This window comes from Lissotriton vulgaris, chromosome 6, assembly GCF_964263255.1.
Source record: "Lissotriton vulgaris chromosome 6, aLisVul1.2, whole genome shotgun sequence".
Taxonomy (NCBI): domain Eukaryota; kingdom Metazoa; phylum Chordata; class Amphibia; order Caudata; family Salamandridae; genus Lissotriton; species Lissotriton vulgaris.
The window spans coordinates 1,643,756,275-1,643,783,776 of record NC_141694.1 but is presented as its reverse complement, the minus strand read 5'-3'; the positions used below and the strand labels follow the sequence as shown (position 1 = coordinate 1,643,783,776).

The window sequence follows — 27,502 nt, the reverse complement described above, 5'->3', positions numbered from 1 at the left end:
TGCTGCAAAAGGTTCTGTTAAAAAAAACCTCTCAGCTCTCCTGGTTACTTTGATTCCAAGTTACCTGCTTCTCTTCCTTTTCCATGCTTAGAGGACACCTGATTGACACTGGCACTGAACTTCCCTGTGCTGGAATAGGTTTTGATAATGAAGTCTGAGCGTCCGTCAAACTCACTAATTATGGGTCGCCTGTATATACAAGAGTATCATCAGCATGTAGGAAGATCAAATTCTCTGCTTCTGCAACCAAACAGAATCCTCTTCAGCAGCAGGTAGAGTGGCGTCACTTTTCCAATGTCCATGGGCCTACTTCAAACTCCCTAGGTTACTTACTGCCTGTAGACCCCGACTCTGCAGACAATGCCGGGTATAACAACTTTATCCAGTTTAAAAATATGGACCAATATTCACTTTCTCTCGTTTTCTCTTTGAGAAATCACTCCAAGGAATCAGGCATTTTTAGAATCCACTGCCATTGACACTCTTACATGCCCTACTTTGTCTCTTGTGCCATGCAGCCCTCTCAGACTCAATCTGAAAGCTCTATTTGTTTTGGTCCACACAGATGAGATTGGTGATGGGAGTCAGAGACTCTCAGAGAAGACTTTGAGTGGTCGGATTTCAATGTTCAAGCGAGACACAGAGTCTAAGGGAAAAGACAGAATGCAGGAAGAGTTGGGCACAGTGGGAATAGGGTAGCGCCTTCCAGTTTAATGCAGGTATGGGGGTAGTACAGTCATGACTATGGGGGTGGGTTATATTGTTGTTTGAATAATCTGTGTATCAGAAGGTGGGGTTGGAGGGAGGAGACCGGGTTCTTTATGCCCTACGATGGCTGCTGTATGTTTTTTTTACTTGTTTTTTGTGTGAAATATACTGTCTTGGCCTTTAAAATGAATAAAACTTTTTATATAAAAACAGTGTTATAGAATGCATAGGCTCCACACGTATCTCAGTAGTTATCATTCTTGGAGATAGACATAATTGCAGCTTTAGTAGGATTAAAGGTAGAATGACATATTCCCCTCCCTCTCTCAACATGTTCAGTGTAGGACCATACATTGTATTTCTTTTGAAAACTCTGCTGTAAGGCCGTTCAGCCCTGTGTGTTTCCCCAATAGGACGATCTTGGGTAACTGTTTTTCATTAAGTTTTCAGTTTCGAGGTAACTATTCTATCACTCTTTTTGAAGCCCTCCACTGACATACCTATCCAGAGCAGCATTTCTTGGTCGGTTTAGTCTATCTTGGGCCCACACTCATGCCCTGATCACCAGCCCAAACCTCTGTCCTGATCTATTATGCAGAGGTCTACTAGCTCTCTGCCAGTGTTCCCCTTTGGACCATAATGTCTCCCACCAACCTAGCTGTGACACTATCTGAGAATCTTTTCAGATAAACATTCCTGTCAAGAATGCCTGAGCTGTATAAGAGCTTTTGACAAGCTTATTTTCCCCAATCTTCTCACCACATTGCTGATTTTCTAATGCTTACAGTTTTTCGCGGGTAGATCGTAGATGCTGCTTACTTTGCAAATTTCAACTGCATTGGACTGGCCTGTTGTGCAATCTGGCACACGCTGGCCATTAGAATCCATACCACCACGCAGCACGACAGTGCCCCATAGGTCAGTCCAAAACTGCACAACAGCAGATGTAGCATAGAGCTTGTTGACACTTATGGAGATCCAGGGAAAACATATTGGTGAGGGAAAATGTTAAGTGAATAAGTCTAACAATAGAGCTACAATTATTAGCAGCACCTGCTCTTGGGATCTGGGCCAACTGTGAAGATCAACTGACATATTTAGAACACATACGGACTCAGGACTCCAGAATATTCATGCAGCCACAGAACACAGGGAATATGAAGGTTGTTATATTCTGAAAAATGCAGATTAACATTTTAGACAAAATCATAAAAACACCCCAATTAGTAAACATCTGTGAGAAATTGTGTTTCTGGTTGAATGGGTTGTGGGCCCAGGTCACGCAGCAACGACAATCATTGTCAGGGTGAGGCACAATGAAACCCAAAATTAACTTGTGCTCAACTTTCGGGTAGCTTGGCACAGAGCAGTCAGGCTTAACTTCCAGACAATGTGTAAAATAATAAAATGAAAACCCCATACAAAATGTATCTCACACCAAATTAGATAAATAGAGACCAAAACGACAAGAGTCAAGTCAGTAGAACCGTGGGTATACATTTTAAAAGAATTTAGTAAAATTTGCGCCAAAAATCACAAAGTGCCAACTAGGGACATCTGGTCATGCTGGTTTGGGTCAAAGTCACAAGTTCAGGCCCTCCACGATGGAGCTCACGTCAGATTCAGTCACCAGGTTGGGCCTGCTATAGTTGACTTTTTCAGGTTCGTGCCAAGAGCCAAGTCAGTGTTGGAGACTGCAGCTAGGAGCAGGGAGAGCGTGAAGTGTGAACAGCAAACCAGTGTTGCTGGTGTACGTTGCTGGGGCTTAGCTTTGGATTTCCCCACTGAAGTGCAAAGAGTTTGGCTGATAAAGTTTCACAATGATTTACGGTGTGAGTGGCAAGGTCTCAGTGTGAACCGGCCCAAAAGCTTGATTTCAGTGCACTTGAGCCTCACCAAGGGTCAGAGACCTGAGAGGCACGACTGAGGGGTCAGGAACCTGCTACAGTTGGGTCCAGGTGTTGATGCAGGATGTTGGAGAGCCTTTTTTGCCTGTTAGACTCATATCAGGAGGACAGCAGACTAGCCCTTGGAGTCACTCTGGGATCCTGGGTTCAAGATGAAGTTGCAGGTCCAGTTCTTTTTCCCTAGGCAAGGGTGCAGCACAGCAGGGCAGCAGTTCCTTCATGACAGCAGTCCTGCAGAGTGGCAGTCCTTCTTAAAATTACATGTCCAACCTTTTCATTCCACCCCCCCCCTGCCCTATGGGTCTACCTTAGGGGTGACTTATATGTATTAAAATGGGAGTTTAAGGCTTGTAAAGGGGATTGTAATGGCAAGTCGACATGGCAATTTAAGACTGCATTCTGGCGGCAGTGGCAGTCCCGGGACATGTTTTAAGTGCTACTTCAGTGAGTGCCACAATAAATGCTGCAGGCACACTGGTAGCATTTTATTTTACATGTCCTGGGTATATTGTATACCACTCTACAATGGACTTACAAGTAAATTAAACATGCCAATTGGGTGGGAGCCAATTTAACCATGTTTAAGGGGATTGAGCACAGGCACTTTACCACTAGACAGCAGTGATAAAGTACACAGGGTCCTAAGGCCGACGGAAAGAACTCCAGCAAAACTGGAGGAGGTGATGCAAAACGTTTCGGGAAAGACAACCCGAACGCTGACAGATCTAACAACAACCCTCATCACATTGATACAAGTCTAAATGATAAATATTATTTCATTTGTGAACATTACACTATTGTATGGGTATCCGCAAGCTGTAATTAGCTGTACCTAGTCAAGGCATTTCTAGGACACAGGGTTTCTATCATGTGTACATAGTCTCTAAAGAAATACATCATGAGTGCATAAATGAGCCTTGGGGCTCAACACTTCTCTCTTTGTTTTGCCATTGCTAGCAGAGTCTTGCAATTAAAAAAAGTGCTATGTCTTTTGGAAGGAGGCACCTAAAAAGATTAAGAAGGGCATGATTTGTGGTATCTGGCTTTCTTACGAACAAAATCCCCCCCTATATAGAAAGAATTAGTATTCCAGTGCCTCTAGACTCACCGGTGATATATATGTTTTCCTATTGTTATAGCTAATGGTTCTAAAGCTGTACTATAAAGGAGGGTGATTAAGAGTGCTTTGGCACTCTTGAAGTCCTTAAGGATATTTGATACATTCCCATTTAGTATGATCCTTGACTTGGATTTAGCGCAAGTACGCTTTAGGTAATGCAAATTATTTCCTTTCTATTCATTGTGAATCAATATTTAGCTATCGAAATTCCAAGTTATGTTTTCAAAGATATTCTGCCCCAATATTTATCAGTATATGTGGGTGCTGATCACAATTGGATCTCTAATATCTTCAAAACCTATATGCCGTACCGGCCATAGAAAATTATTCTAGTTGCAGGCAGAAAGGGGGAATCCCTGATGGATATTTCGGCAAATGCAATACTAGTAGTATCTAGTGCTGCCACACCCAAAGGCATTTATGGCCAAAAATGATATCACTTATTCCAGTAAAGAGCACCATTTCCCCAGTGCTTAAGTCTTCAGAATGTAGAATTATTAATTTGGAAAATGGAGCCCTTCCCCTTATATGTACGCTTGGAAAACAGCGCATGATGCAGTTTTCCAAGTTCACTACTGGAAATGCTTGTTGATTCCAAGAAGTAGTAAATCTGCACTCTTTTAAGTGCTTTTATGGGTTCACATTTACTACTTTCTTCTGAATTGCCTGCCTCATTATTTAAAAGATGTAAGAATTGTGTTCAAATATGGGTTACAGGTTTAGATTATTTTTGGTCCCAGATAAGCTGATCAGTGGAGCCCTGAAACCTAAATAATCATGCACGTTGGTACTCACCTAGAAAAACAAGTTCTTGCTAATTTAAAAAAGAATCATCTGATATAAAGTTGTGGCATCGTGAACTATAAGAAGGTAATGCATTCATGATTGTAGTGATGACCTCGCACATATATATTTTCTTCAGACATACAGAGGATGTGATTGTGTTTAACTAAGGTAACCAATTTGCCTACTTTGCTCAATTGTACTCACTTGGCGAGTACAATTGATTCTATCTTTTTATTTAGAAAAAAGATTTTTCTAAAAAAACGTCATGGAACAGATTTCTAACTTGAAGGCTTTTAACTCAATCTCTGAATTGTGTTTAGGGAGGTATTTATGCTAATGTGTTTGGATAAAAAAAACCTCAGTTGCCTTAGATGTTATACCTCAACGTCCTGCTATTATTTCTAGGAAATTGTTAATTTCAATGTACTGAGAGTACTTAAATTTTGGTCCATGGTAATGTATTCATCCTAGAATATCGGGTTTGTAGCAGAGAGATCTGTAAACTCTTTTCAGCATGTTAAATTATATGTAATCATTTACAGGAAGCTATTAGAATTATAATAGACCTATTTTCAAATGGTCAGTGAGATGTAGATAATTTTTGGACGGGGTCCAGTCCCCTGTCAAGCTGGATGTTATTTGCATCCACTGACACGGAGGATTAGCATCTTGCAGGTTGTTCATTCTTTTTTTTAAACCAGGTCTGAAGAGTTCTCACTTTGAGGCATTGTCTGAAGAGTTCCCAGAGCAAAATTATGCTCTTAGCTTCACAAATTCCAAAAATGGTCATGCTCGAAAGCGTAAATCACCTAAAGGAAATACCCTAAAGAAAATCTAAAAAAAATAACATTAACCTTTTTTAGTAAATGTGTGCATAACAAAGGTACGTAAAAGGAAAAGAGCTTGAATAGATAAAGCACCAGTTATGATTCAGATAGAAGCTAGATTCATTACATAATCTTGAAAAACATTGCACACATGAAAAGTGAAATCTAGAACTAGTTCAAATTCAATTGATGCATCTGTCAACAAGACCAGTTTCCAAAGAAGGGAAAATCATTGCTGGACGGTTTATAAACCACAAATCCTAAGCATACATCCGTTATCACTATGTATACACAAATCTGAATGCACTCAGGCAGTGTACTACGGAAAAATGCAGGTCATTTAAAAGCCCTGAGTTTTAGCGATTTTACTATTATCAAAGATCCGGAACATGTTCAAGATTTATCTGGAAATTCAGCAGAAAATCGTGTCCCTCTTTGTTAGATCTCAATAGAAATAACTGAAATTAAAAATGAAAAAAACCTTGGGTGCTTAACTTGAAGGAGGCTATCGTTAATGCATCGTTGTTTCCGTTTTTCATATGTAGGCCGTACAATAAAACATAACTTAATGCAAAAAAAGTTTACAATTTAGACTCGGAGATCTATGTTGAATCAACCCACGGCTAATACATAAAATAACGTACAACAGACTAATTGTAAATCATTTCTTGTTGGACTGGCAAAATAAAGAACTAACGGGGGATTGCAACTTGCCCTGTTAACAAAGACTAAAAATACCACGACATATAATGAAAACGAACATAGGCTCAACATACACATTTTAAAGTGTGCAACCCTTCCCCACACATGTGAAATTTATGATCCAATAATTTATGTGCAAAATTACAGTTATAAGAATTAACTAAACCCACTTCTCAAGTAGGGAAGAATGCATCCTGGGTGATACATCTTGTTGCCTTCCATGCAGCGCAAGTATATGATGCTGCTGCACCAAAGACATTTCAGACTATGTACACTGACAGAAATGCAGTATGTATGAAGTTCTTAAATATATAATATGGATGCAGATTCACAGATATGACAAACAACTATGTCCAGCTAAAATAGGGTGGGGCAGCACGTTGCTTTCAGTGCGGTGTAGATATATACGACTACTGGCCCAAAAGATATCTCAAAGTCTGCTGCATTGACAGATGTACACGGCTGCATTGCAATGCCTTATGTTGTGACTGTTGAATCAAGGTCTTGCACACTCTTTCCTGGCTGAGAGGGAATTTGTGCAGAGAAACATGTAGTGGAATAAGGATCATCCCACGTTGTTTGCAGTTGCAAAGAGCAGATTCCTCGATGTTGTGAGATGGAGATTTGGCTAACAGTTTTAATGGGAAAAAAACCCATTCTAAATTTGATGTACAGCAACCTTTTCAGTGCTGGGAAGAGACTATCCATGTTTAAAGAGCATATTAGGTTTAATGACCAGGAACCGTGTCAGAGATTGTCCTTTAACAATTGCAGGTTTGAGGGAGTCTTTGACTCTGGATTTATTCCAAAGGTCCTTGCACTCTAGTGCCAAGAGGGTGCTTAAAATGTGATTGAACCATGACAGATGTCTCGATTTGCTACACAACCACATTTCGTTTATGCTTTTGAATACGTAGCTTTGGTGTTACCCACGCTGGTTCCTCCCTCTATTCCGTGGGTCACTAGAATGTTCCAACATGACATTCCAAAGGTGGAGAGAGTGTTCCCCTCAGTGACGAGCTGAATCCGTGCTGTGGCTGGGGTGTTAATTACAAACCCCTCCAAGCACATTGTCCTCCTGGTCATTCGTTCTACATTTCTACACTGGTGACAGAGGATGGGGTTGTGCTGAAGAACACGCCAGTACAGGCATGGGTTTGACTGAACCCGGAAGATGATCGGGGAGAAAGCGAGAGATCAATTGTGGCAACTTTCCCGGTGAGGCTGTACATGTCTAAACAAATGTGAATTAATCTAAAGTGTGCTTGTAGTGCCTTTGCTTGTGAGTTGTGTGCTTGTGAGCAGTGTGCTGTTTTCAGGAGACAAACTTTGACTTATGTCTATATAAAGCATGTCAAGAACCCATCACCCCATCGCTCTGTATAAATCTCAGCACTTCCCAGCCTTAGTGTCACAACAATGCTTGAGGGTGACTATAACTATTATCTGCACCTGGAATTGCAGTAGAAATTGCTGTGTGGGCCACCTCCTGGGTGATTGACTATCTTTGGTAGACAGTTGCTTTAATGGCTACTCATATCCGAGATCGTTGCTTCTTCCAAGCCACTCTCTGAGCCCCTCCCCGCAGTCAGTGCTCCCCTCACTATAAGCCCCAAGGCAGTGCAGGCCATTTAGAACGTTCATGTGCACTGAGAATTCCTGTCAGCACTGACAGACTCTGCAGGCCGAATGCGATGCGCTGAGGATTCCAGACAGCTCTGCCTAACTTTGCACGCTGGACTCGAGCTGGCGTACTTGACGCTGGTACCAGTACCACTTTGAGGCCTGCTTAGCAGTTATTGCTGCTGCCTTCACATACTTTTACTGACTGTGCTCCTGCCTCCTAGCTGCTTTGCTTCCCAATTTCCTCTGCCACTGCAAGAAGGGTTGAAAGAAATAAAATACCAAGGGAAAGTATGGGTATGTTATTGCGCCACCTGTAGGGACCTAGTGCATTTTTGGTCATTTTTCGGGAAACCAATGCAAATATGTCAATAATCTATCTATTGGTTTGTGTCAGTAATCCAGGTTTTGGATTTTCTAAAGACAGTTAATCACATTGAAAGGAACAGTGATTCACACCCTATTGCTCCATGAGTAATCAATGCATTAAAATGGAAATACATTTCTTCAAGGATTCACAGCGGACAAATTAGCTTCTAAGTACAGTGGATCAAACGACAAGGAACAGTAATTCATAACTCTATTGCGCCAGAGACCCCGCGGTTTACAGTTCATGATCCTCATACTATTGCTTTAGGGACTGAGTGTACAGCTTATCAACATGATATAGCACATAGATTTGTATTTATCTATCCTGTAACAACTCACTGTACAAATTACTCTGTGGAGCTAACTGTTTGTAACCCCTTTTTTATGTATCTTTCACAGTGCATCATATCACACCACCTCCATTCTTCATTAACAAGCCGGGCGAGCCCCCAATGTTATTGTGTTATGGAGTACATGGAAAAAGATTTTTAACAATTACCTCTTAGTGTGTCGTCCGAATATGAATGTTGCTAGCACATTGCCTAGGTGCAGAAGGGCAGGAGGTTCTGGAACACCTACCAGATCGATCAGAGAATGAGGTAGAAGATTCTAATGCTTATGAAATATGTGTGATGAAATTGAATAAACACTTTTTACCTAGAATAAGCACCATTCTAGAAAGATATCACTTTGGTAAGAGGAGCCAGAGAAAGAGTAAGAATATAGAAGAATGTGTGTCTGAGCTAAGAAAGCTAGCAGCAACGTGTACGTTTGGTGCTTCATTAGATGAACGCATCCATGACCAATTCTTATTAAACTGTAACATAGATCGAATACGGGAAGAATTATGGCTCAATGATGATCCCCTCCCCTTAAAGACGTGTTAATAATTTCAAAGCCAGTGGAACACCTGCTGTCCTAAGTGAAAGAACTGAAAGTTGGCAATAAAAGCAATTCACATGAAAATAAGGGGGACATATATGTAGTGAAAGAGAAGAAAAAGGAGATATTTCGAACCAATAATCAGTGCTTCAAATGGCCATGCTTCAGTTGTATCATGGCAGGCCATATGACAACATATTTATTTTATTTAACATGTTTTATATAGCGCTAGCTGGACCCGGGGGTATCAGAGCGCTTTACATGAGTATACATTGTAATATGGCAACATTTACAATGAGGTAGTATTCAGTAATTTATACAGACGATAGAAAACAATTTAAATATTACAATTGAATTAAACGAAACAAGTTGCCAAGGGTTACAGCAAATCATGAGGAATTAGGCTTGAGAGAGAGGGAAGGGATGTAAAATAGAGAGGAAGGGTAAGGAAGGGGAGAGGTAAAGAGGGGGATAGTGGAGGCGATTACAAACAGCTATAAATAGATACAATTATTTGCATATAATAGGTTTACAATGCGGTGGTATTCAAAACCCCACAAGAAGGTAAAAACAACTCTAGTTTTATACCATCACATTACATGAGTTGCAAAGGTTTACAGAAAGTCCTAAGAGATTAGCCTAGCATTGGCGGGGGGAGGATGGAGAAAAGGGGGGAAGTGTAAGGGAAAGGAGGGAGGCTGAGAGGGGGAGGTTTCGATAATACCAGGTGTGACGAGGCTGGTCATATAGGAAAGACTGGAGCGAGGAGTAAGTGGGCGAAGGAAGATGAGAGATGGTGAGGGGAGCAATAGGAGGTAGGGGAGGAAGGAGAGCTCAGGAGAGGATTTAAGTACCCCGGTATTTGGTAAGTAGGAGAAGTTTAAGGTCTTTTTTGAAGCTGGCGTAAGAGGGGTTGCAACGAAGATCTTTGGGGAGGGAGTTCCAGAAGTAAGGTGCGTTCCCAGAAAAGGGTGGTATTCTTATTTAATAGAGGAGGGACAAGAGTGAGGGTGTTGGAGCTTCTGAGTGGTCGAGAGCATCTGGCTAAGTAAAGTTTATCTGTGAGGTATTGTGGGGTGCATTGATGCAGGGCTTTGTGTGTAATGCAAGCTGTCTTGTAGGAAGCTCTTCCTTCAACGGGCAGCCACTTTAGGGCTTTAAGGGCAGGGGAGATATGATCAAACCATTTGATCAAAATTACCACCGACCAGCTCTTCACATCGCTTCACCAAAACCCCCCTGCAAAATCATCGGACCCAAACCAAGCAGCCACCAACCTCACACAATGGATCACCCACAGCGCTGACGAATTAGCACCCTTGAAAAACCATCAAATCAAGCAAGGCAGCAAAAAAGCCACCTGGTTTAATGATGACCTTAAGAAATCCAAGAAGATCTGCCGCACCCTCGAGAAAGCCTGGCGAAAAAACCCAACCACTGACAACCTGGCCACCTTCAAGAACGCCACCCGCTAACACCACCAACTGACCCGATCCACCTAGAAATCATCATTCAAGGATCGACTCGGCAACAACGCCCACAACAGCAAAGAACTATCCAACATCGTCAAAGAGTTTACCAACCCCACCGCCGGCACCAACGACATCACTCCCTCCCAAGACCTCTGCGACTCTCTAGCCTTGTTTTCCACAACAAAAGCGCTGACATACATAACCGCTTTGGAAACCAGTCCACCCCACCCACCTCCGAACTTGAACCCCCCTCCAACAACCTTTGCGCCTGGAACCCAATCACCACTGAAGACACCATCCGCCTGATGAACACCATTCACTCAGGATCACCAACCGACCCATGTCCACCACATTTTCAACAAAGCAAACTCCATTATCGCACCCCATCTCCAAGACGTCATCAACTGCTCCCTCAACTCCGCTACCTTCCCGGAAAGCTGGAAACATGCCCCTCTTGAAGAAACCTACAGCAGACCCCAACACAACCTCAACATTATCTCCTATGCAGACGACACCCAGCTGATCCTCTCCCTCACCAAAGACCCAAACACCGCCAAAACCAACCTACACGAAGGGATGAAAGAAGTAGCCGAGTGGATGAAGAACAGCCGTCTAATACTGAACTCGGACAAAACGGAAGTAATCATCTTAGGATCATCCCCCTCCGCCTGGGACGACTCATGGTGGCCACCGGCCCTGGGAACCGCACCCATACCAACGGACCACGCTCGTAACCTGGGCTTCATTCTGGACTCCTCCCTCACGATGACCAGACAAGTCTGGTCACAAGTCGACTGGACTACGGAAACACCCTTTACGCCGGAACCACAGCCAAACTACAGAAAAAACTCCAACGCATTCAAAATGCCTCAGCCAGACTCATCCTTGACATTCCCCGCTGAGCTCACATTTCAGGTCACCTGAAAGACCTCCACTGGCTCCCCGTCAACAAGAAAATAACGTTCCGCCTTCTCACCCACGCACACAAAGCCCTCTACGACCTAGGACCCGAATACCTCAACACACGCCTGTCCTTTTACACCCCCACCCGACAACTTCGATCGTCCAACCAAGCCCTTGCCGCAATCCCACACATACAAAGATCCACCATGGGGGGAAAATCCTTCTACTTAGTGGCCAAGACCTGGAATTCTCTCCCCACCCATCTCCGCCTTACACAGAACCACCTCTCCTTCAGGAAACAACTAAAAACTTGGATATTTGATAAGTAAAGCTCCCCCCCTCCCTCAAGCGCCTTGAGACCCTCTGGGTGAGTAGTGCGCTATACAAATTTAAACTTGACTTGACTTGATTGTTGAGTTGTGCAAACACATATTTTCTATAGTTTTAGCAAGATGAGGGAGGTTGGCTATGGGTCTGCAATTATTGAGGTCATTCTGGTCAGCATCAGGTGTCTAGATGAGGGGGTGACTTGGCAGAATTGGAAGGAGAATGGGATGGAGCCACTAGATAAGGAGAGGTTATTGATTTCAGTCCATGAAGGAGTGATTATGTGTTTGAGATTTTTCACAAGCTTGGAAGGAGGAAGGCCGGCGAGGTGAGAGGTTGGCTTCATGGCAGGACGTATTTTGAAGACAACTTCTTCTGGGATAGTGTGAAATTCTGTCCATGTTGCTTCATTTTTCTATTACAGGTGGTTGAGGTTGGTGTCCTGGATGGTTGAGGGTCAGAGCTTGGGGGGTCATCAGTAGATGGCAGTGTGGCATTGGATGGGCCCTCTTTGCTAGAGGAGGTGTCTGTGGTATGGGGATGGGCGGGGTCGGATCCAGTGAGAGTTTGATGTTTGCTATTTTTTCAGACAAGGAGCGGCAAACTCTTCACCGCGCTTAGTGGGGCTAGTGTTTGAGTGAGGTGGGATGGATGGGGTTATTTGTCTGATGCAGTTGAAGAGGTCTTTGGGTCTGTTCCTAGATTAGTCAAGTTGGACTCATATGAAAGAGGATTTTTCTCTGAAGATGTATTTTTTGTATTACATGGATTTAGCTCGAAGGTGTGAGGGTTGCTTTGTCCAGGATCTTTCGGTCAGTCTAAGCTGTCACCTCTCTTTGTTAAAGTCTTTGTTAAACCAGGATCTGGAGGGGATGCTTCAGTTTCCACAGAGCGATCTTGTCAAGGAGTTCTGCCATTTTGTGTTGTAGTTGGAAGCAAGATCGTCTGTGGAGGCAAGGTAGAGCGGCAGAAGAATTTGGGAACGGACTAATGTTCCTAGTTCTGCTTGGGGGGTTTGGTGTGTGTTTCTTGCCCAGTGTTTGGAGCAGATGGTTTGGGAGTGGACATTAAGTTGATTAACTTTGAGACCGAAATAAATTAGGTGGTGGTTAGACCAGTCCATGGGTAGGATGGAGTGGAGGGATATGGAGTTATGTTTAGAAATGATTGCATAGAAGGTAGATCCTTTAATGGGAGTTTGCTTATTGCAGTTTTGGGTGAGATTATTTGCTTCAAAGATGGAGAATAGAGCTTGTACTATTGGATCTTTGGCATTATTCTGATGCAGGTTTAGGTCTCCTAGTATGACGTCCATGCTGCCTTTGAGGGACTTTTGCGTTATTAGGTCTGATAAATCTTCGAAGAATTGTGTTTTTTAAACTCTGTTGGTGATAGATGGCATGAAAGTTGATTGGCGCGGGGGCCTTTGGAGGCGAGTTGGTCTCCCACCAGTGCGTTCCATGTGGCCACAACAAATGATTGAGAAGCCCAATGGAGTGAGGAGATCGATAAAAGGGGATGAGTGGTCATTGTACCAGATTTCAGTTGAGGCCACTGTTGATTTTGTGTCGTAAGATGATTTTGGCTATATCAGTGGCATGCTTAACTGCTTTCTGACAGTTTAATAGCATGCTGCTTGGCGTAGGTAATGATCTTGGATGATAGATGGAGGTTAGTTGGGTAGGCGGCCTGGGAGAGTGAGTGATGGTCAAGGTCCTACTGGTGCCAAGGATGACTGGGATCTTTGTGGAAGCACGAATGGCTTGAGGCATTGTCATTTGTGTTGCTCAGTGTTTCAGCTTCTCGCTGCAACGTTCCAGTTGCGGTGCTCCTAGGTTTGAGGTGATAGTGGGTATCGGGGATAGTTTGGCGTGGGATAGAGGAAGGAAAGGGGTCAGAGTACATGTTTGTGCCTAGATCAGAGTTTTCTATGGATGTACGAGGAGAGTTGTTGTAAATCCTAGCGTCCTTACTTAGTGAGGAGTGTTCATCTAGAATAATGTTGAGTTTTAGTTCTAGACGGGCTATAATGGAATGTGGAACAGGTGAAAGACCGCTGGGTCTGTAGATGAGAGTAGAGTAGGCTAGCGTTCGTCGATGACGAGCATGGGGGCTAAGGTAGTGGCCAGCCTAGTATGGTTGGAGGACTGGAACAGTCCAGATGCGGTAGGGTGATCTAACTGGACAAGTGAATTAGGCCGTGGGTGGGGGAAGAGAAACTTGCATTGGAACTACAACTTCAGTGTGTCTGGAGGGGGGGAGGCTATAGGGGGTGGAAGAGGGGACAGTGAAGAGGGAACAGGGAGTAGAAGGTTCAGCTAGGAGTGAAGGGGGAGCAAGGGTAGGTACTCTGGGGGGTCGGAGGATGGGATAGTGGTACATAATATGATGATGAAGCAATTGTTTGAATGCACCTTTTTATATCTGAAGTAGCATTTAGAGGAACATTATTTGGAAATAAATTCATGATTTAAATAAACAAAAGTTAACATATGTATAATTATCTGATGACTGCAATCTAAATATTTGTTATAATTCATCAAAAATGAAAAAAGGGTTATTATGATTAACTTTTTTTTTAAAAACACCAGCTTTGATACAGGATCGTCAAAAAGAAGGATTATACCAAAATGATAAATTTTAGGTAAGTGTAATCAGGGATTGGAAAATCAAGTCTAAATCTTGTAATATTAATTTTGTAGAGTTTAGTATTACAGATCTTTTTAGCAGGACAGCAGAGTTAGCCATAGTGATTAAAGAAGCTGATGGAAATGAAGAAATCAAACTTTGTTTATTAAGAAGCCATGAAGGCGGATAAGACAGCTCTGTGTTATGGAACCATAAGGAAGTTTGTTTTAAAGTAAACGCTCAACTGTAATTAAAGAAATCTGGTAAAGCAAAGCCCCCATTGTTCTTGGCCATTTTTTATTTTGTTTTTTTAACTTATATGAGGAGATTTGTTTTTCCATATAAATTTAAAAATACATTTGTCTATATTTTTATAAAACTGAAGAGGAAGTTCAATAGGTATAATAGAAAGGAGGTAGAAAATATTTGAGCAATAACCATTTTAATAGATTCAACTTTTCCCCACTGTGATAAATATATGGTAGACCATTTATGAAATTAGTCTTTGATATGACTGACAATATAATCCCAATTTTAAGTAATTGATGTTTTTTAATTGTGGGAGAAGATAATATATTTTTTTGCCATATTATTTCTTTGTTTGGTAGCATATTAGGGGTACAATAAACACTCAAAGGAAAGAATTCTGCTTTATTATTGTTTAGAATACATCATGAAATCTGAGAGTATTTGTGAATTAGATTTAACAGAGTAGGAATGGAAAATTTAGGATTACCAAATATAAGATTATATCATCAGACTAGATTAGAAATGTGACCATTATTGAAAGGTTTGGCAGACGGACCATGATAAAGAGCTGAGATCATACAAATAAACAAACTCCTAAAGTTAAAAGCAGATAAGGTATGGAAAAGATATTGCCAATGGACTTTATCAAAATCCTTTTCTGCATCTAATGACAGAACACCAAATAGTAGCTGTAATGAAGGTCCAACTTCAATGGCCTGAAATAGTAATCTTACAATATTTATGTCCATTTTTCATGAAACCAGATTGATCAATATGAACAATAGCACCAAGCACAGGTTCCAACCTGGTTACAAGAATCTTTGCATAAAGTTTACACTCTTATAGGTCGATAATTTGAATCAATAGAGGTGTCGTTGTTAGGTTTCTAGAGAACTATAATTAAAGCTTCAGGAAAGGACCCAGAAGTTGATCCTGTACTAATAAAGTGAGTAAATGGAGGCGAAAGGTGAGGAGAAAATTAAAAATAATATTTCAGCTGGGATACCATCTGGAAGGGGAGATTCAAGTAATTTAAGGGATTAAGTAGCTAATTGCACTTCTTCTAATGTAACTGGTTAAACCAATTTTATTTCTAGCTGACTGAGTAAATTTAAGTAAACCGCACATCTCTAAAAAGTGACCAATATGCAACATATCACTGGATGGAGACTTATGTAAAGTTGAATAATAATTCATAATTTCATTAACTATTTCTTTGGGACATAAAGCAATTTCACCATTAGAATTATGGATTGCAATAATTTGATTTTTATCTTTCTTAATACAGAGATAATGTACCAAAAGTCTTCTAGATTAATTAGTTATGAAACAACATTTAGCTTTGCTATTAGACATTTGTATGCCAGTCCTATTGCATAATGTTGAGTTTTATTCATAATAAAGTTTTTGTAGTTGCAATTTATATTTGATGTCATTAGATGTGATATAGAGACGTTCATACATTGCTATTTGTTTATCTATTTATTTAACTCAGGAGTTAAATGATCTGTTGATATACGATAAAATGGAAATTGTCTATCCTCTGATATATGACTTAAATGCATTCCCTCTATTAACAGTTGAATTAGAACATTCAAGCTTAAAAGAAAAATAAACACATAGTACGGACAAAAGCTTTGTTTTATTTTTTTCATTAAGGACAACATTGGTATTCATGTGCCATCAACCTTGATATTTTTGAGTGGAGCTAGGTGGTAAATCACATTCAATAAGTGCGTAATCGGAAATATCAATATTCTGGATCGTAGGATCAAGCATTGAATGGAATAATTGACTGGATATTAATGTATACGAGAGTAGGAATTATGAGGATTTAAAAAAAAGTAAATTGTTTATCTGTTGATGTAAGCGCCAAATATTTATTAATTTGGTCATTTCAAAAAAGGATTTTAGAGTGAAATAAGTCTTAGGAGGATGATATTTGGCTTGCGATGTTCTATCCAATAAGGGGTTACATACGAGGAAGAACTGCCTCCAATATTAAGCTGAACATTACCTAATTTTAATACTTCCGATTAAAATGAGGGTCATAGTTTGTTGGACTGTACACGTTAATCAGGTGCAAAATTGTGTTATCAATTTTTAACTTTAACTCTGAGGTAAAGACCTTCTGAATCCGAACATTTGTTTAGTATTTGAAGATGTAAATTGTTTGCTAAAAGAATTGAGACTTTATTTTTCAGGAGAAAGAAATAACATTGCACGTATCAAGAGAGAGAGGACTAGAAAGCTAGTCCGAGTCCCCGTAGTTTATATGTGTTATCAAAAAAGACTAGCTTAAATATGACTAATATTGTTAGGACTCTGATTAGATTTGTCATGGGCACCTCGTTGGTGAGTTCATGAAGCCCTCACCCACCAACCTGGTTGGTGACATGCTTCATCATTGGGCCCACCCAGTGACACCTAATGTGTCCCGGGTGTGCTGCGACGCCTGATTTACAGCGGAGCTGGTATTTTACTGAGAGTGCAGTGTGAGATGTAAAGTGAAGTGTGAGTTAAAACGGCTTGGCGAGAGTCCCAGTACCCGAGGGTAAATTAAATTTTAATAACTGGGCCCCCGTCAGCGGTTAAAATAAGGCTTAGGGATATTTAAGGGAGGCGAGTTACTACCTCCTACATCCATCAGTTGGTCGACATGTTTCAGCCAGTGCCTTAAACTAAATCTGGCTTTCCTCAGGACCTTTTTAAAATAGAGTGTAGTGCAGGAGTGTAATCCAGGCTATGTGTTACACTCACTAAGGTGTTTCTCTAAGTGTGAGAGGGGATTCCCTTCTCATATATGCGCTTAGATTTCGCAGCCAATGCTTCCAGGAGTGAAGCGGTAAGGGGTTGACCAGCTTTTCTGGTCAGAGCCTGCCTTGTACCTATTGCACCGTCCTTGTACTCCGGTGTACGAGGACTCACCTTAGTGAGTGTAACACATAGCCTGGAATACACTCCTTTTTATCCTGCACTACACTCTATTTGAAGGAACAATGAGAGATTGCAGGCCAGGGATGTGTCACCTCCCTCCTGCAGGTAGCCACTTGGGTGTTAGCCCCAAAAAGATGGCTTGAAAGGTGAAGCCACCTTTGAAGGGCAGATGTGTAAAACCAAGTGGGGAGGGCTGCCCTATTGTTAAATTAGACTGGCTGACACAGGAGGTAGAGAGGGGAAACCATTTGCCAAACTGTTTTCCCAATGGCTTGTAGCCTTGACACAGCGGCATTCCGGGGGTGGGCTAGGGTGTTCTGAACACCGAGATAGGGGTCTTGCCATCTTGAGAGTGGGCAGAATGGTGCATCCTAGGATAGTCTGAAGCAAAACAGCACAGGAAGTAGTTATCAGGTAGGATGAACCTTTTAGCCCATTGGCTACCAACTGTATCTTGCCTTGAGGGCTCTTTCTAAGCATGAAGGGGGCTCCCTGGCATCCAGACCTCAGAAATCTACCGACTTGGAAAAAGGGCCAAAGAAGGACTGCCCTTTAGCACCAAGAGACCAGCAAATAGAGGCCGCACAGACAAGCCCTATACATGGTGGCTAGCGAATAGAGGAACTATGACAAAGCGATCTCCAGAGCCCAATCAAGCCAAGAGAACTCCAAGGGGCAGCCGACTGTCCTCCTGTTTGCAGCACGGGGACACAACAGCTAAAGAAGCCTGCTGGGGCAAGTTGGTACCCCAAAGTCTGTGCAGCACTGAGAACCAAGACCCAATGCATAGAGTTGCACCCAAGTTCCCTGAGCTAAGTGCTGTTGGGACTCTCAGAAGGTGAGTGAATTGGCCTGTGAAAATGTTACAAGAGGCTTCTTGTAGTTTAGTGGTGACTGGACTTTTACCAGACCAGAGAGGACTTCATGGTACGTCAATCCTGCAACCAGGACCCCCTCACTATCTTTGTGGACTGAGGAATCCCTGCATGAAGACCCCCATTGACCACATTGCATTCACAATATCTTTAGAGCACCTTCAACATCCTCATACCTTGCATCAGGAACCCTCTGTAGAATCCATTACAAAACAGAGTACCTGGCTGCTTCTTCTATGAAGGTAGCTGTTTTTGAGGAACTTGCTAGGTTCCTGCCGGAGTGGGTTGCCCCAAGTACTTGTAGCCGACCGCATTGACACTTACCCAGGTTTCCTTGAAAATGTTTTAGTGTCTAATTTGTTGACTTTACCAAGGCTTGCTCACTGTTGAGTAAAGTTGCATTGATTTATTATTGATTGGAAAATCTAGATCTCCTGAACCCTCCTGTGAATCTTTTTTGTTATAGTACCTGAATTCTTATAAAAATACAATCTATTTTTATAAATTGGTTGTCGATTTATTGAGTGTTGAGTTGATTTCTTCATCAATTGTCTTGGGTCTATTTAAATGCTTAACACTCGTTCCTCTGTATAAATCTTCCTGCTCTATGCCACAGCTATCCAGGGTTGAGCTTAGGGTTTGACAGAGGAAACCTAAGGGTCCTAGTGAGGTTAGTGAGATTTGACGTGAAGCCTGGGAATACAGCTCACCATTCTACTCAAATGTAACACTTTGGAACACACACCCGTGCGTACTACCGTGGCTCCATATAAATCCAGCAACCCTGTTTTCAGATCACCCTACAGATTGGGCAGGTACCCACACACCCAGCGGTACAGACCTGCCGGGTTGGAATTATCACCGGCATCTCGATTACGCCGCCTTGCTTACACCAGAACAGCCCTGAAGAGGGACCACTTTTACCTGACGAAACACGTGTCGGCTGGTTGTTCTATGCTGATTGATTGACAACGCAAAGAAACAGGAAACAACTCCTCTGCGATTTTTATTTAATTGATTTTTCCCATGGACTTACATTTAGTGAATTGTTTTAATTACTCTTGTATGTGAGTGCCCAGGACTTGGTAGTACGATATTGTTGTGGGATTTTCCCACACACACATAGGGGTTACAGGGGTCTCCCCTACCTGGCTAGCATAATATCTACTTATAACGTTATTGACACCTTACTGAAAACCCTCTCTTGTGACTAAGACTATTTGCTATGTCAACAATATTAAACATGTCAGAATCTTTCTTTTGCACACCTAAGCCAAATAATAGTCATACATCCAACCACAAGAGCTCCTGCATTCAACGTGTAGGGCAAAGCTCCACTTCTGGGAAATGTTGAAAAATGTATCAACTTTTCCTGGGGTCATGTTACATAGACCCCAGAAAACACAGGTTTAAGTATATCTGGTGGGCTGCTGCATTCCCTGCAGCTCCCCATAACACTTAAATAACATGCTGATGATGCCCCTGCCCAACTGGGGCACGATTATACACATAATGTATGTTATTTGCCCATTAAAGGCATTATGAGACGCTTCTTACCAGGAGCCGTGAATTACAGAAGAGTGTTGCTGGTTGCTAATGTATTATTAATTTCTGTCTTATTTGGTTACTTTTTTCTTATCTTGTGGGTGTCCTTGCTTTTGTGTGTGGGACCCACCAGCTCATGAATGTAACACCTATTGTAAAGATGGGAGCGGGCTCATTTTTACTTTTATTTTTTTTATTTATTAATTTGTATTTTTGAGTGGCTGCCCTGGTCCCACCAGGGCATCCCCAACTCTTAAAGACAGGGGCTGAAGGGGGGAGGCCCACAGTCCTCCTGTCCGTGGACTCTACAGCCAACATCTATCCAGTGGGATAATGCAATGCGCTATGAATTTGTCTTACAACAACAGAAGGTTAAAAGATAGAATACTGGATTTAAGAAGCATGTAATTTGATATGCTCTTATTAACAGGAAAGCAAGATCTTGAATTGGTAAACTTGTAGTTTGGATGAGTGAATTAGTGAATCATGCTCTATTGCAAGCTATGTCATAATAGAATGCACAGCTATGAACCTGAATTTTACAACCTTGATGATTCTTTTTGGAATATACCTTACCTAAAATTGCGCTGAGTGCACAAATATGAAAATGGAAGTTATTGGAATGGTCTGGTTGATGACTGTCATGCCTGCTGTGGATTTCACATTTGACCACTTTGCTTTATATAGTGACAGAAGCACCACCTGCAAGTTCTACGTAAGCACCAGTAGTAGGGATGAACCCAATTTATTAAAGAATACTGTGGCTGATCAAGTTGTAGAGCGATGTTTACAGGGTATAAACCCTGACCAGTATATCAGATCTCACACACCGCTTTGACAGCAATTTGTCTCTTTGACCCCTCCCTAAGCCTCCTAAAAAAATCTCCACTTCCCCAGGTGGCAAACATCTAAACCAAAACACATGACTCAGGCTACTCGGATGTTAAAAGTTTATGTCTCAGACAATGGGGCTCTAACTCCTGATGCACATATGGCAGACTCCATCCCTACAAAAAGACAGGTCTGTTCCTTGGGGTTTACAGGCTTATGCCAACGTATAGACAGCAAAGCTATCTCTCACTGCCCGACAAGCTAAAGGTTCTTGCAGAACTGGTCCTCACATTACACACATTTCAAATGCTCACACTTTAAGGAAGAGTAGTTAGCCCTCCAGTTACAGGGACCCAACTAACTCGGGGCTCAGACAGAACAGCAGTGCTTCAGTTTACAAAGCTCCCTGTTACTTCCAACACTGCCGTTCTATCTGTCTGCCGACACTGATTGTCTTGTCTCTAACATTAGACAGCAGAATTAACCCTTTCACTACACAGCTTTTAAATGATCAGGACTCAGAAAAGGGTTATTCCTCTGGAAATACATCTCTTACTGACTCCAGCCTTAGTAAGGGGAGCAATGTTTTATTAATTTATTTTATTTTAAGGGTTTTATATAGCGCTGGCCAGACCCAAAGGTATTGGACCGCTTTACAACCTTTTGTTATGTAGTAATTGAGCACAAAGTAAAACAATATAAAAACAATAGTAAGCACATTGATTCATGACAAGTCCTGTTCAGGGAGGGGGTAAAGGTAGCCATTGAATACAGAACAAAACAATAATAAACAAATTGATTTGTGACGAATCATGTTCAGGGTGGGGGGACAAAGGCGCGAAGCAAGAGGTAGGTGATGTAAAAGTCTTATCGATGTGACTATATACTCCAATGGGCAAGATTATGCGTTGGGCGGCAGATATCCCTTCGGAAAAGATCGATTGAGGTAGATTCTTTGAGCTGGCTTTTGAATTTTATGAAGGAGGGGCTTGTCCTGATATAGACTAGGATGGCGTTTCAGATTTTGGGGGCATTACCGGAGAAGGAGCATGGTAAAGTTTTTTGTTTTCGAGTTTTCGGAGGGATGAGAAGTAGAGTGTAAGTACTCCTGAGATTCCTTATCAAACCAGGTAGGCAGGTTTGCCCATGTGCAGAGCTTTGTGTGTCAGACAAGCAGTTCTGAAGCTTGCACGCATTTCAATTGGGAGCCATTTTAGCTCCCTGAGAGCGAGAGAGATGTGTTCGTATTTCTTTGCTCCTGTGACCATCCCGGCTGCTGCATTTAGAGTTGATTGGAGGGGATCTAGGTGAGATTTTGCCATGCCTGTGAGGGTTGCATTCCCGTAATCCAGTCTGGACAGAACCAGGGATTGTGTGGCCTGATGGAGGTCATTGGGAGGGATGAAGGTTTTTTTTTTTTTGCTGACTAGTTTCAGGTTGAGGAAAGCGCTCGTTGTAGTGTTCTTGATATATTTGACCATGTCTAAGTTAGGGTCGAGAGTGATTCCCAGTGATTTTACGGTGTTGGCAGGGATGAGATTGCAGTTGAGTGCATCAATGGTTTTTAGCCACTCTGTGATTTGGGGGTCTGCTTTTTGTTGGATATGAGTAAGATTTCTGTCTGGTCTTGGTTGAGTTTCAGGTGGTTGAGGCATAGCCAGTGTTGGACTTCCTTTAGAGTGTTATTTAGTCTCTGAATATCACAGATGGAGTAGGTTTCCTGGTAGATTTGTGTATCGTCTGCATAGAAGTGGCAGGGGATGTTGGATTTTTTTAGTATGGTGGTGAGGGGGACCTGTAGATATTAAACAGTGATGGGGAGAGGACTGATCCTTGGGGTACGCCCCTGCTTATAGGGAGTAGGTCAGACGTGAAGTTTTTAATTTTAATCCTTTGGGAGCGGTTCTGATGAAAGGAGGTAAACCACTGTAAGACCACCTCTTCTGCTAAAACCCTTTCTCGGAGTACAGTAATGAGCAATTTGTGGTCAACCACGTCGAAGGATGCCTATAGGTCCAGGAGTATGAGCCAACAGCATCGGTCCGTATCGAGTGATTTGTAGACACCATCTATGACATTCAGGATCACTGTCTCCATGCTGCAACCTTTTCTGAAACCCGTTTGGGTAAGTTGAAGGAGAACACATCTTTCTAGGATTTTGGCTAAGAATGGGAGATTGGATACAGGCCTAAAGTTATTTAGATCATTTGGGTCAGAGCCCATTTTTTTTAGTATTGGCATGACTTGGCCGATTTTGAGATTGCTCACCTCAAGGCCACAGTTCCAGCCCTGGAGGCAGCGAGGCGCAGATCGCCGTTCCCTGCCGTTCCAGCAGTGAACACACGACCTGGTTCCGGCTTATCTCCTTGGCCTTGCTCCGGTGAGTCCCAGTTGTCTCTGTTGTGGCAGAGTCCGTTGGGGGTTGGGGGGGGGCAGCTGGAATTAACACAGTGAAGTGATCCCATATCCCAATGTGTTAGATTGCATAGTATTTACAGGCTTGGGCCTGAGACGGTATTGACTCTCCATGCATCCAGTTGTTACAGGATCTCAACATGGTGTGACAAATGATGATGTTCAATGGTGCTTCATGTGTGTTAGCAAGAGGATGACCCTTTGTTTGTTCTCTACTTTTATGGATGACTCCTGTAGTAGCAGGAATGGGATCTAGCTTTTCTGTGTCGCACCATGAGGTAAATGCTAATTTACTTCGACTGGTAATGCTTTGTTATGGTTCTTCAGTCAAGGAGGCAGTTTTTCTTTGAGGAAGAAGGACTTTGATGTTGGTTTGCTCCTTGTAAGCAAGTACCAAATGTTTTGTGGCAGCAGTGAGGGAATGGTATCCAGCTGTAGCATCTGTCCGAGGTTGTGTTGAAGCAGACTCTGGATACTGTTTTTTTGTTATTTAATGGCAGGAAGGGGTTGTAATGTATGCTGTTGCATAGGAATGGTTGATGCTTGACTGTGTTTCAGTAGGCAGTTGCTGCTTTGCTGTGTGGCAACAGAAGGAGTTGCCAATTTACTGTGTTTGAGCAGGCAGGAGATTCTGCATTGATGTCGCCAGGAGCAGTCTGTACACCCCACTGCTGCCTTTGCTACGCTGCCCTTATCAGCCATATCACCCACATTGACCTCTTCTGTTACCATTAATGAGAGCCCACCATAATGAAGGGTCTTGGGGCTTGGAATGGAGTGATAACCTCTGTGGGTGAATGGAAAGGGGTGATATTTCCCTATGGGCAGGAAAAAGAAGGCTGCACGCCTCTGCAACTAGAACGAAGGAGGCAGACAGTGCTTGCAGAATGGAATTGTTACTTTGGGGATCTCGACAGCCCTTGCATCTTCACCTATTTCTCAGCCTCCGGGTTCCTTATTTAAATAAATAGAATCTCTGTGCAACACATCTGCGGTCTCTCCTACGAGACGTGCCAAAAGGCAACGCTCTTTTAGAGAACACCTTTGCCCCGTATCCAAATAGAGGCTCCCAGTGCCAACACGGTTCTATAACATACCCTGCCCCCTCACCTTTAGACAGGCACTTGGTATGCCACTGCACTAGCTTCCAAGCAAGATGCTTTATTTTGCTGGCTGCACGCCATTCCCTTCGCCTACCTTATTATGCACAAACCTGCTACTGTAATTTAAGTGAATGTTCTTTTTTAATGCTAATATCTTGCCCATCACAACTCACTCCTTACAAAGACTTCCATATCTTCTGTTGAATCTTGGAGTTGGAGGCAGTGTTTTTATTTGCAGAAGTTGGCAGCCAATAAAAAATCTTGGACAAATCGCAACCAAAGACTTTTATCTCTTTCAATGTGGACATTCCTGGGTTGTCCTTATTTAAATACATCAATACAGTCGGATCACTACAGAGTATAAGATATTCGAGAAGAACCATCAGGCACGAGAAAGTATTGCCCTAATAAAGGTTGGGGGTGTCCCCTATTCCTAATGTCTTGGGGAGACTGATCTGGTAGGCTGACTCTTTTCTGCCCCTGGTCGCCTTGCTGTCCCTATGGCTCAGTGATGAATCCCCTCTGTAAGTGCACTAATCGTTGCCCTGCTGAAGTCAAATGTAGGGATTAATTTTCTTGTTAGAAGAGGAATAGAGTTTAAATAATTTACATGGAATCTTAATGCATGGCTAGTGACAATTACGAGTAACGCATTTAGTAAACGAGGGTTTGCTATTTACATGGCATAAATATATATTTTTTTTAATGTAAATTTCTGTCCCACTTTGTAGAAATGTTCAGCATAATTGAGCCGTAGTAGAGTTCACACACAGTTCTGATTCACAACAGGAAGATATAATAATTCACCCTTCTTGATGCTTTTTCTCCTTCATCTTTTTTTAGACGCAGAAAGACATTCAGAAGCCATTGGAAGTGGTCTGAAGATCCAGAGTGCTAGAAAACCTTTATCCAGTATCATCCAGCATCTAGGTAGGTGCAGAGTTAATCCCTGGAATGCACACTACCTCATCAGCGCCTCTTGCCCGAGTGGCTTCCGAAGTGCTATATATACACGTGCCTAATGACTCAAGTATAAAGATTCCCCTATTCAGTCTGCATTCGAGATTGACGATTCATGTCATTCGGCTCTCGGGTGTGGGTTGGGGGAGGGGGATGCAGAAAAGCTTTCATTCAAATGATAGTTATTAAAATACATTCTGCAGTCATTATAGAAAAAGGTATCATTATGTCAGGAACCAAAGACATGCAGTGTAAATAGAGCAGGAGGGAAGTCATCCAGCAAGTACAAATTGTATGGTATTCAACATAATTCTTTTTGATATATTATAAAATCCCTCTGGTTCCAGAGCAGTGATGCAAAGTGAGCCTCAAGGGCATGCATTTCAAGTGAGTCCCTGGCATGATTCTTACAAAGCCCCCTCCGAATAATTGGATCCGCTCTATGTAAGCTTTATTTAATTCTACAGCATCTAAAGGAATTGAACATGTCCCAAATATTATATAAGTAGCACCAACGTCCCAGAGGGTGTCTTTTATTACCTCTGTAAATATAGCTCTGACTTTCTTAAGACCTACAGAATTTAAGTGAGTTTCCATAGGGCTAGTCTTTCACGCCTCTCTTCTTGCCCTTCTGAAAAGCTCCCCGAGTCTCACCGAAGACTTGCTTATTTTCTTTGAAGACGTGTTAACTGCTCCCTTGATGCACTTCTTTACTTCCCAATTAAACGATGCAAATGGCCTCCCAGGGCCCTCTGGTCGTAGACATCATTAACACTGGAATTGCTTTCCGCTAATTCTGAGTGTTGCTTTGTCTGTAAAGCTGCACCAAGGCACATTGAAAGTAACAACTATGCCCTGAAGGCATACCGAAGGAGCTCAGCTCTGAGTGTTTCCTGCGGTCATTGTCAGTACTTTGGTCGTGTGCGATGGGTTCTTAACTGGAGATTGTGATGGATCTGTATGTCTTTTTAAAATATATTTGCCCTGGGGGTGTAGTTGGGAAGCTTCTTGGGGTTCGCGGGATTGTAGAAGGGGTGATGGGGGCATTTCTGAACTTGTCATTCTAGGTAGGCTCCTACATGTAAAACGATATAGCCTTAAACCCTACTCTGATTATTTCCTGCCTTTTACCGCACTTTTTACCCAGTGCTCAGTGATGTTTTCATCGTTAAATCCTTTATGGTAGGGCGCTGAGTGACAGGATCAGGTCTCATTGTGTGTGCTTTCATCACAAGACAGATCATACTTAACTATAAGTTCTCTGTCATGCTTCACCTGCGGATTACACTTTTTGACTGATTACTTTTTTAAAAGGTAAATATTGCTTCTGTTTTCCTGTCGTGCCTGACCCGTGGTTCCAGCAGTATTTACCAGCAGTAGAAGCATTTTCCGCAGATTTGTTTCATGTGTTAAAGGCCGCACACAATTCTAGCATGGCGTATTTCAGTGTTTCTGCAACTCTTTGGGCATTAGGTTTTACCTATTCAGGTTCTGGCATCCATGTTTTCTTCTTCCCAGCTTACCTTAAAGGAAGTGATACAGATATCTCCCTTTCTCTCTCTATCTCTCTGTCTTTCTATTTATATCCAGTCCAAGATGAGAATGACACCATATTGTAAAGCTTCAAATATTTTCATCATTGACGAATTAACCATATTCTTTTAAGTTGCCCAAAGTTTAGTGGAATCCTTACTAGCATGACCACATGATGGGCTTCTAATGTACATCTCATCATATATGCCCTGAGGAAGAAGGTGTTTCTCTTGAAATATGTGTTGGATGTGCTCCTGGATTTAATTTATATAAAGCGATTGATAAAAAAGATAAAACTATGGATTGTTGTAAACACATAACAAAAAAGGAGATACAATAAGTTAAGGAATTAACTAAGATCAGACTTGAAAGTGTACCTCTTATGATGAAATTAAACTATTCCTAAACTACTGGTTTGGAGCGGAAGGCGCCGGACTATAGATCTCTGAAACCCAACTCTTAGTTGTTATTTTTTATTTTTATTTTTTAATTTTTTTTTTTTCCTCATAGGCCACTTTGTCGTTACAGGGAATAAAACTCTAGCTACAGGAAGACATTCGTTTCTGTGCCATCACGAAGCCAGAGATTGGCTTCAGTACCTCCCACGAAGTGGGCCTAATGTCTTAGTGAGGAAGAGCCCCGCACGAACCATCTCCATTCAAGCCCGATGTCGGCCGATAGTCCAATAACGTTGTGGCGTGGGGTGCCTCCCATTGGACATGGAGACTTAGGCTTAATCATCGGACCCGGGGAAAAAGAGAAAAAAAAAAAAAAAAAAAAAAAACCCCGGGCTCTTTAGT

The 27,502-nt window shown here is 42.1% G+C and overlaps 1 protein-coding gene across 2 annotated transcripts in view; it reads left to right on the top strand.

The window, feature by feature from the left end:
• LOC147709244 (metastasis-associated protein MTA3-like) overlaps positions 1-27,502 on the top strand; it is a 790,513-nt gene that overhangs the window by 538,423 nt on the left and 224,588 nt on the right. For both annotated transcript variants that reach the window (XM_086927807.1, XM_086927806.1), the window contains exon 15: positions 25,053-25,139. In XM_086927807.1, the coding sequence (XP_086783933.1) occupies positions 25,053-25,139 (87 nt within the window). The remainder of the gene's footprint in view (positions 1-25,052; positions 25,140-27,502) is intronic.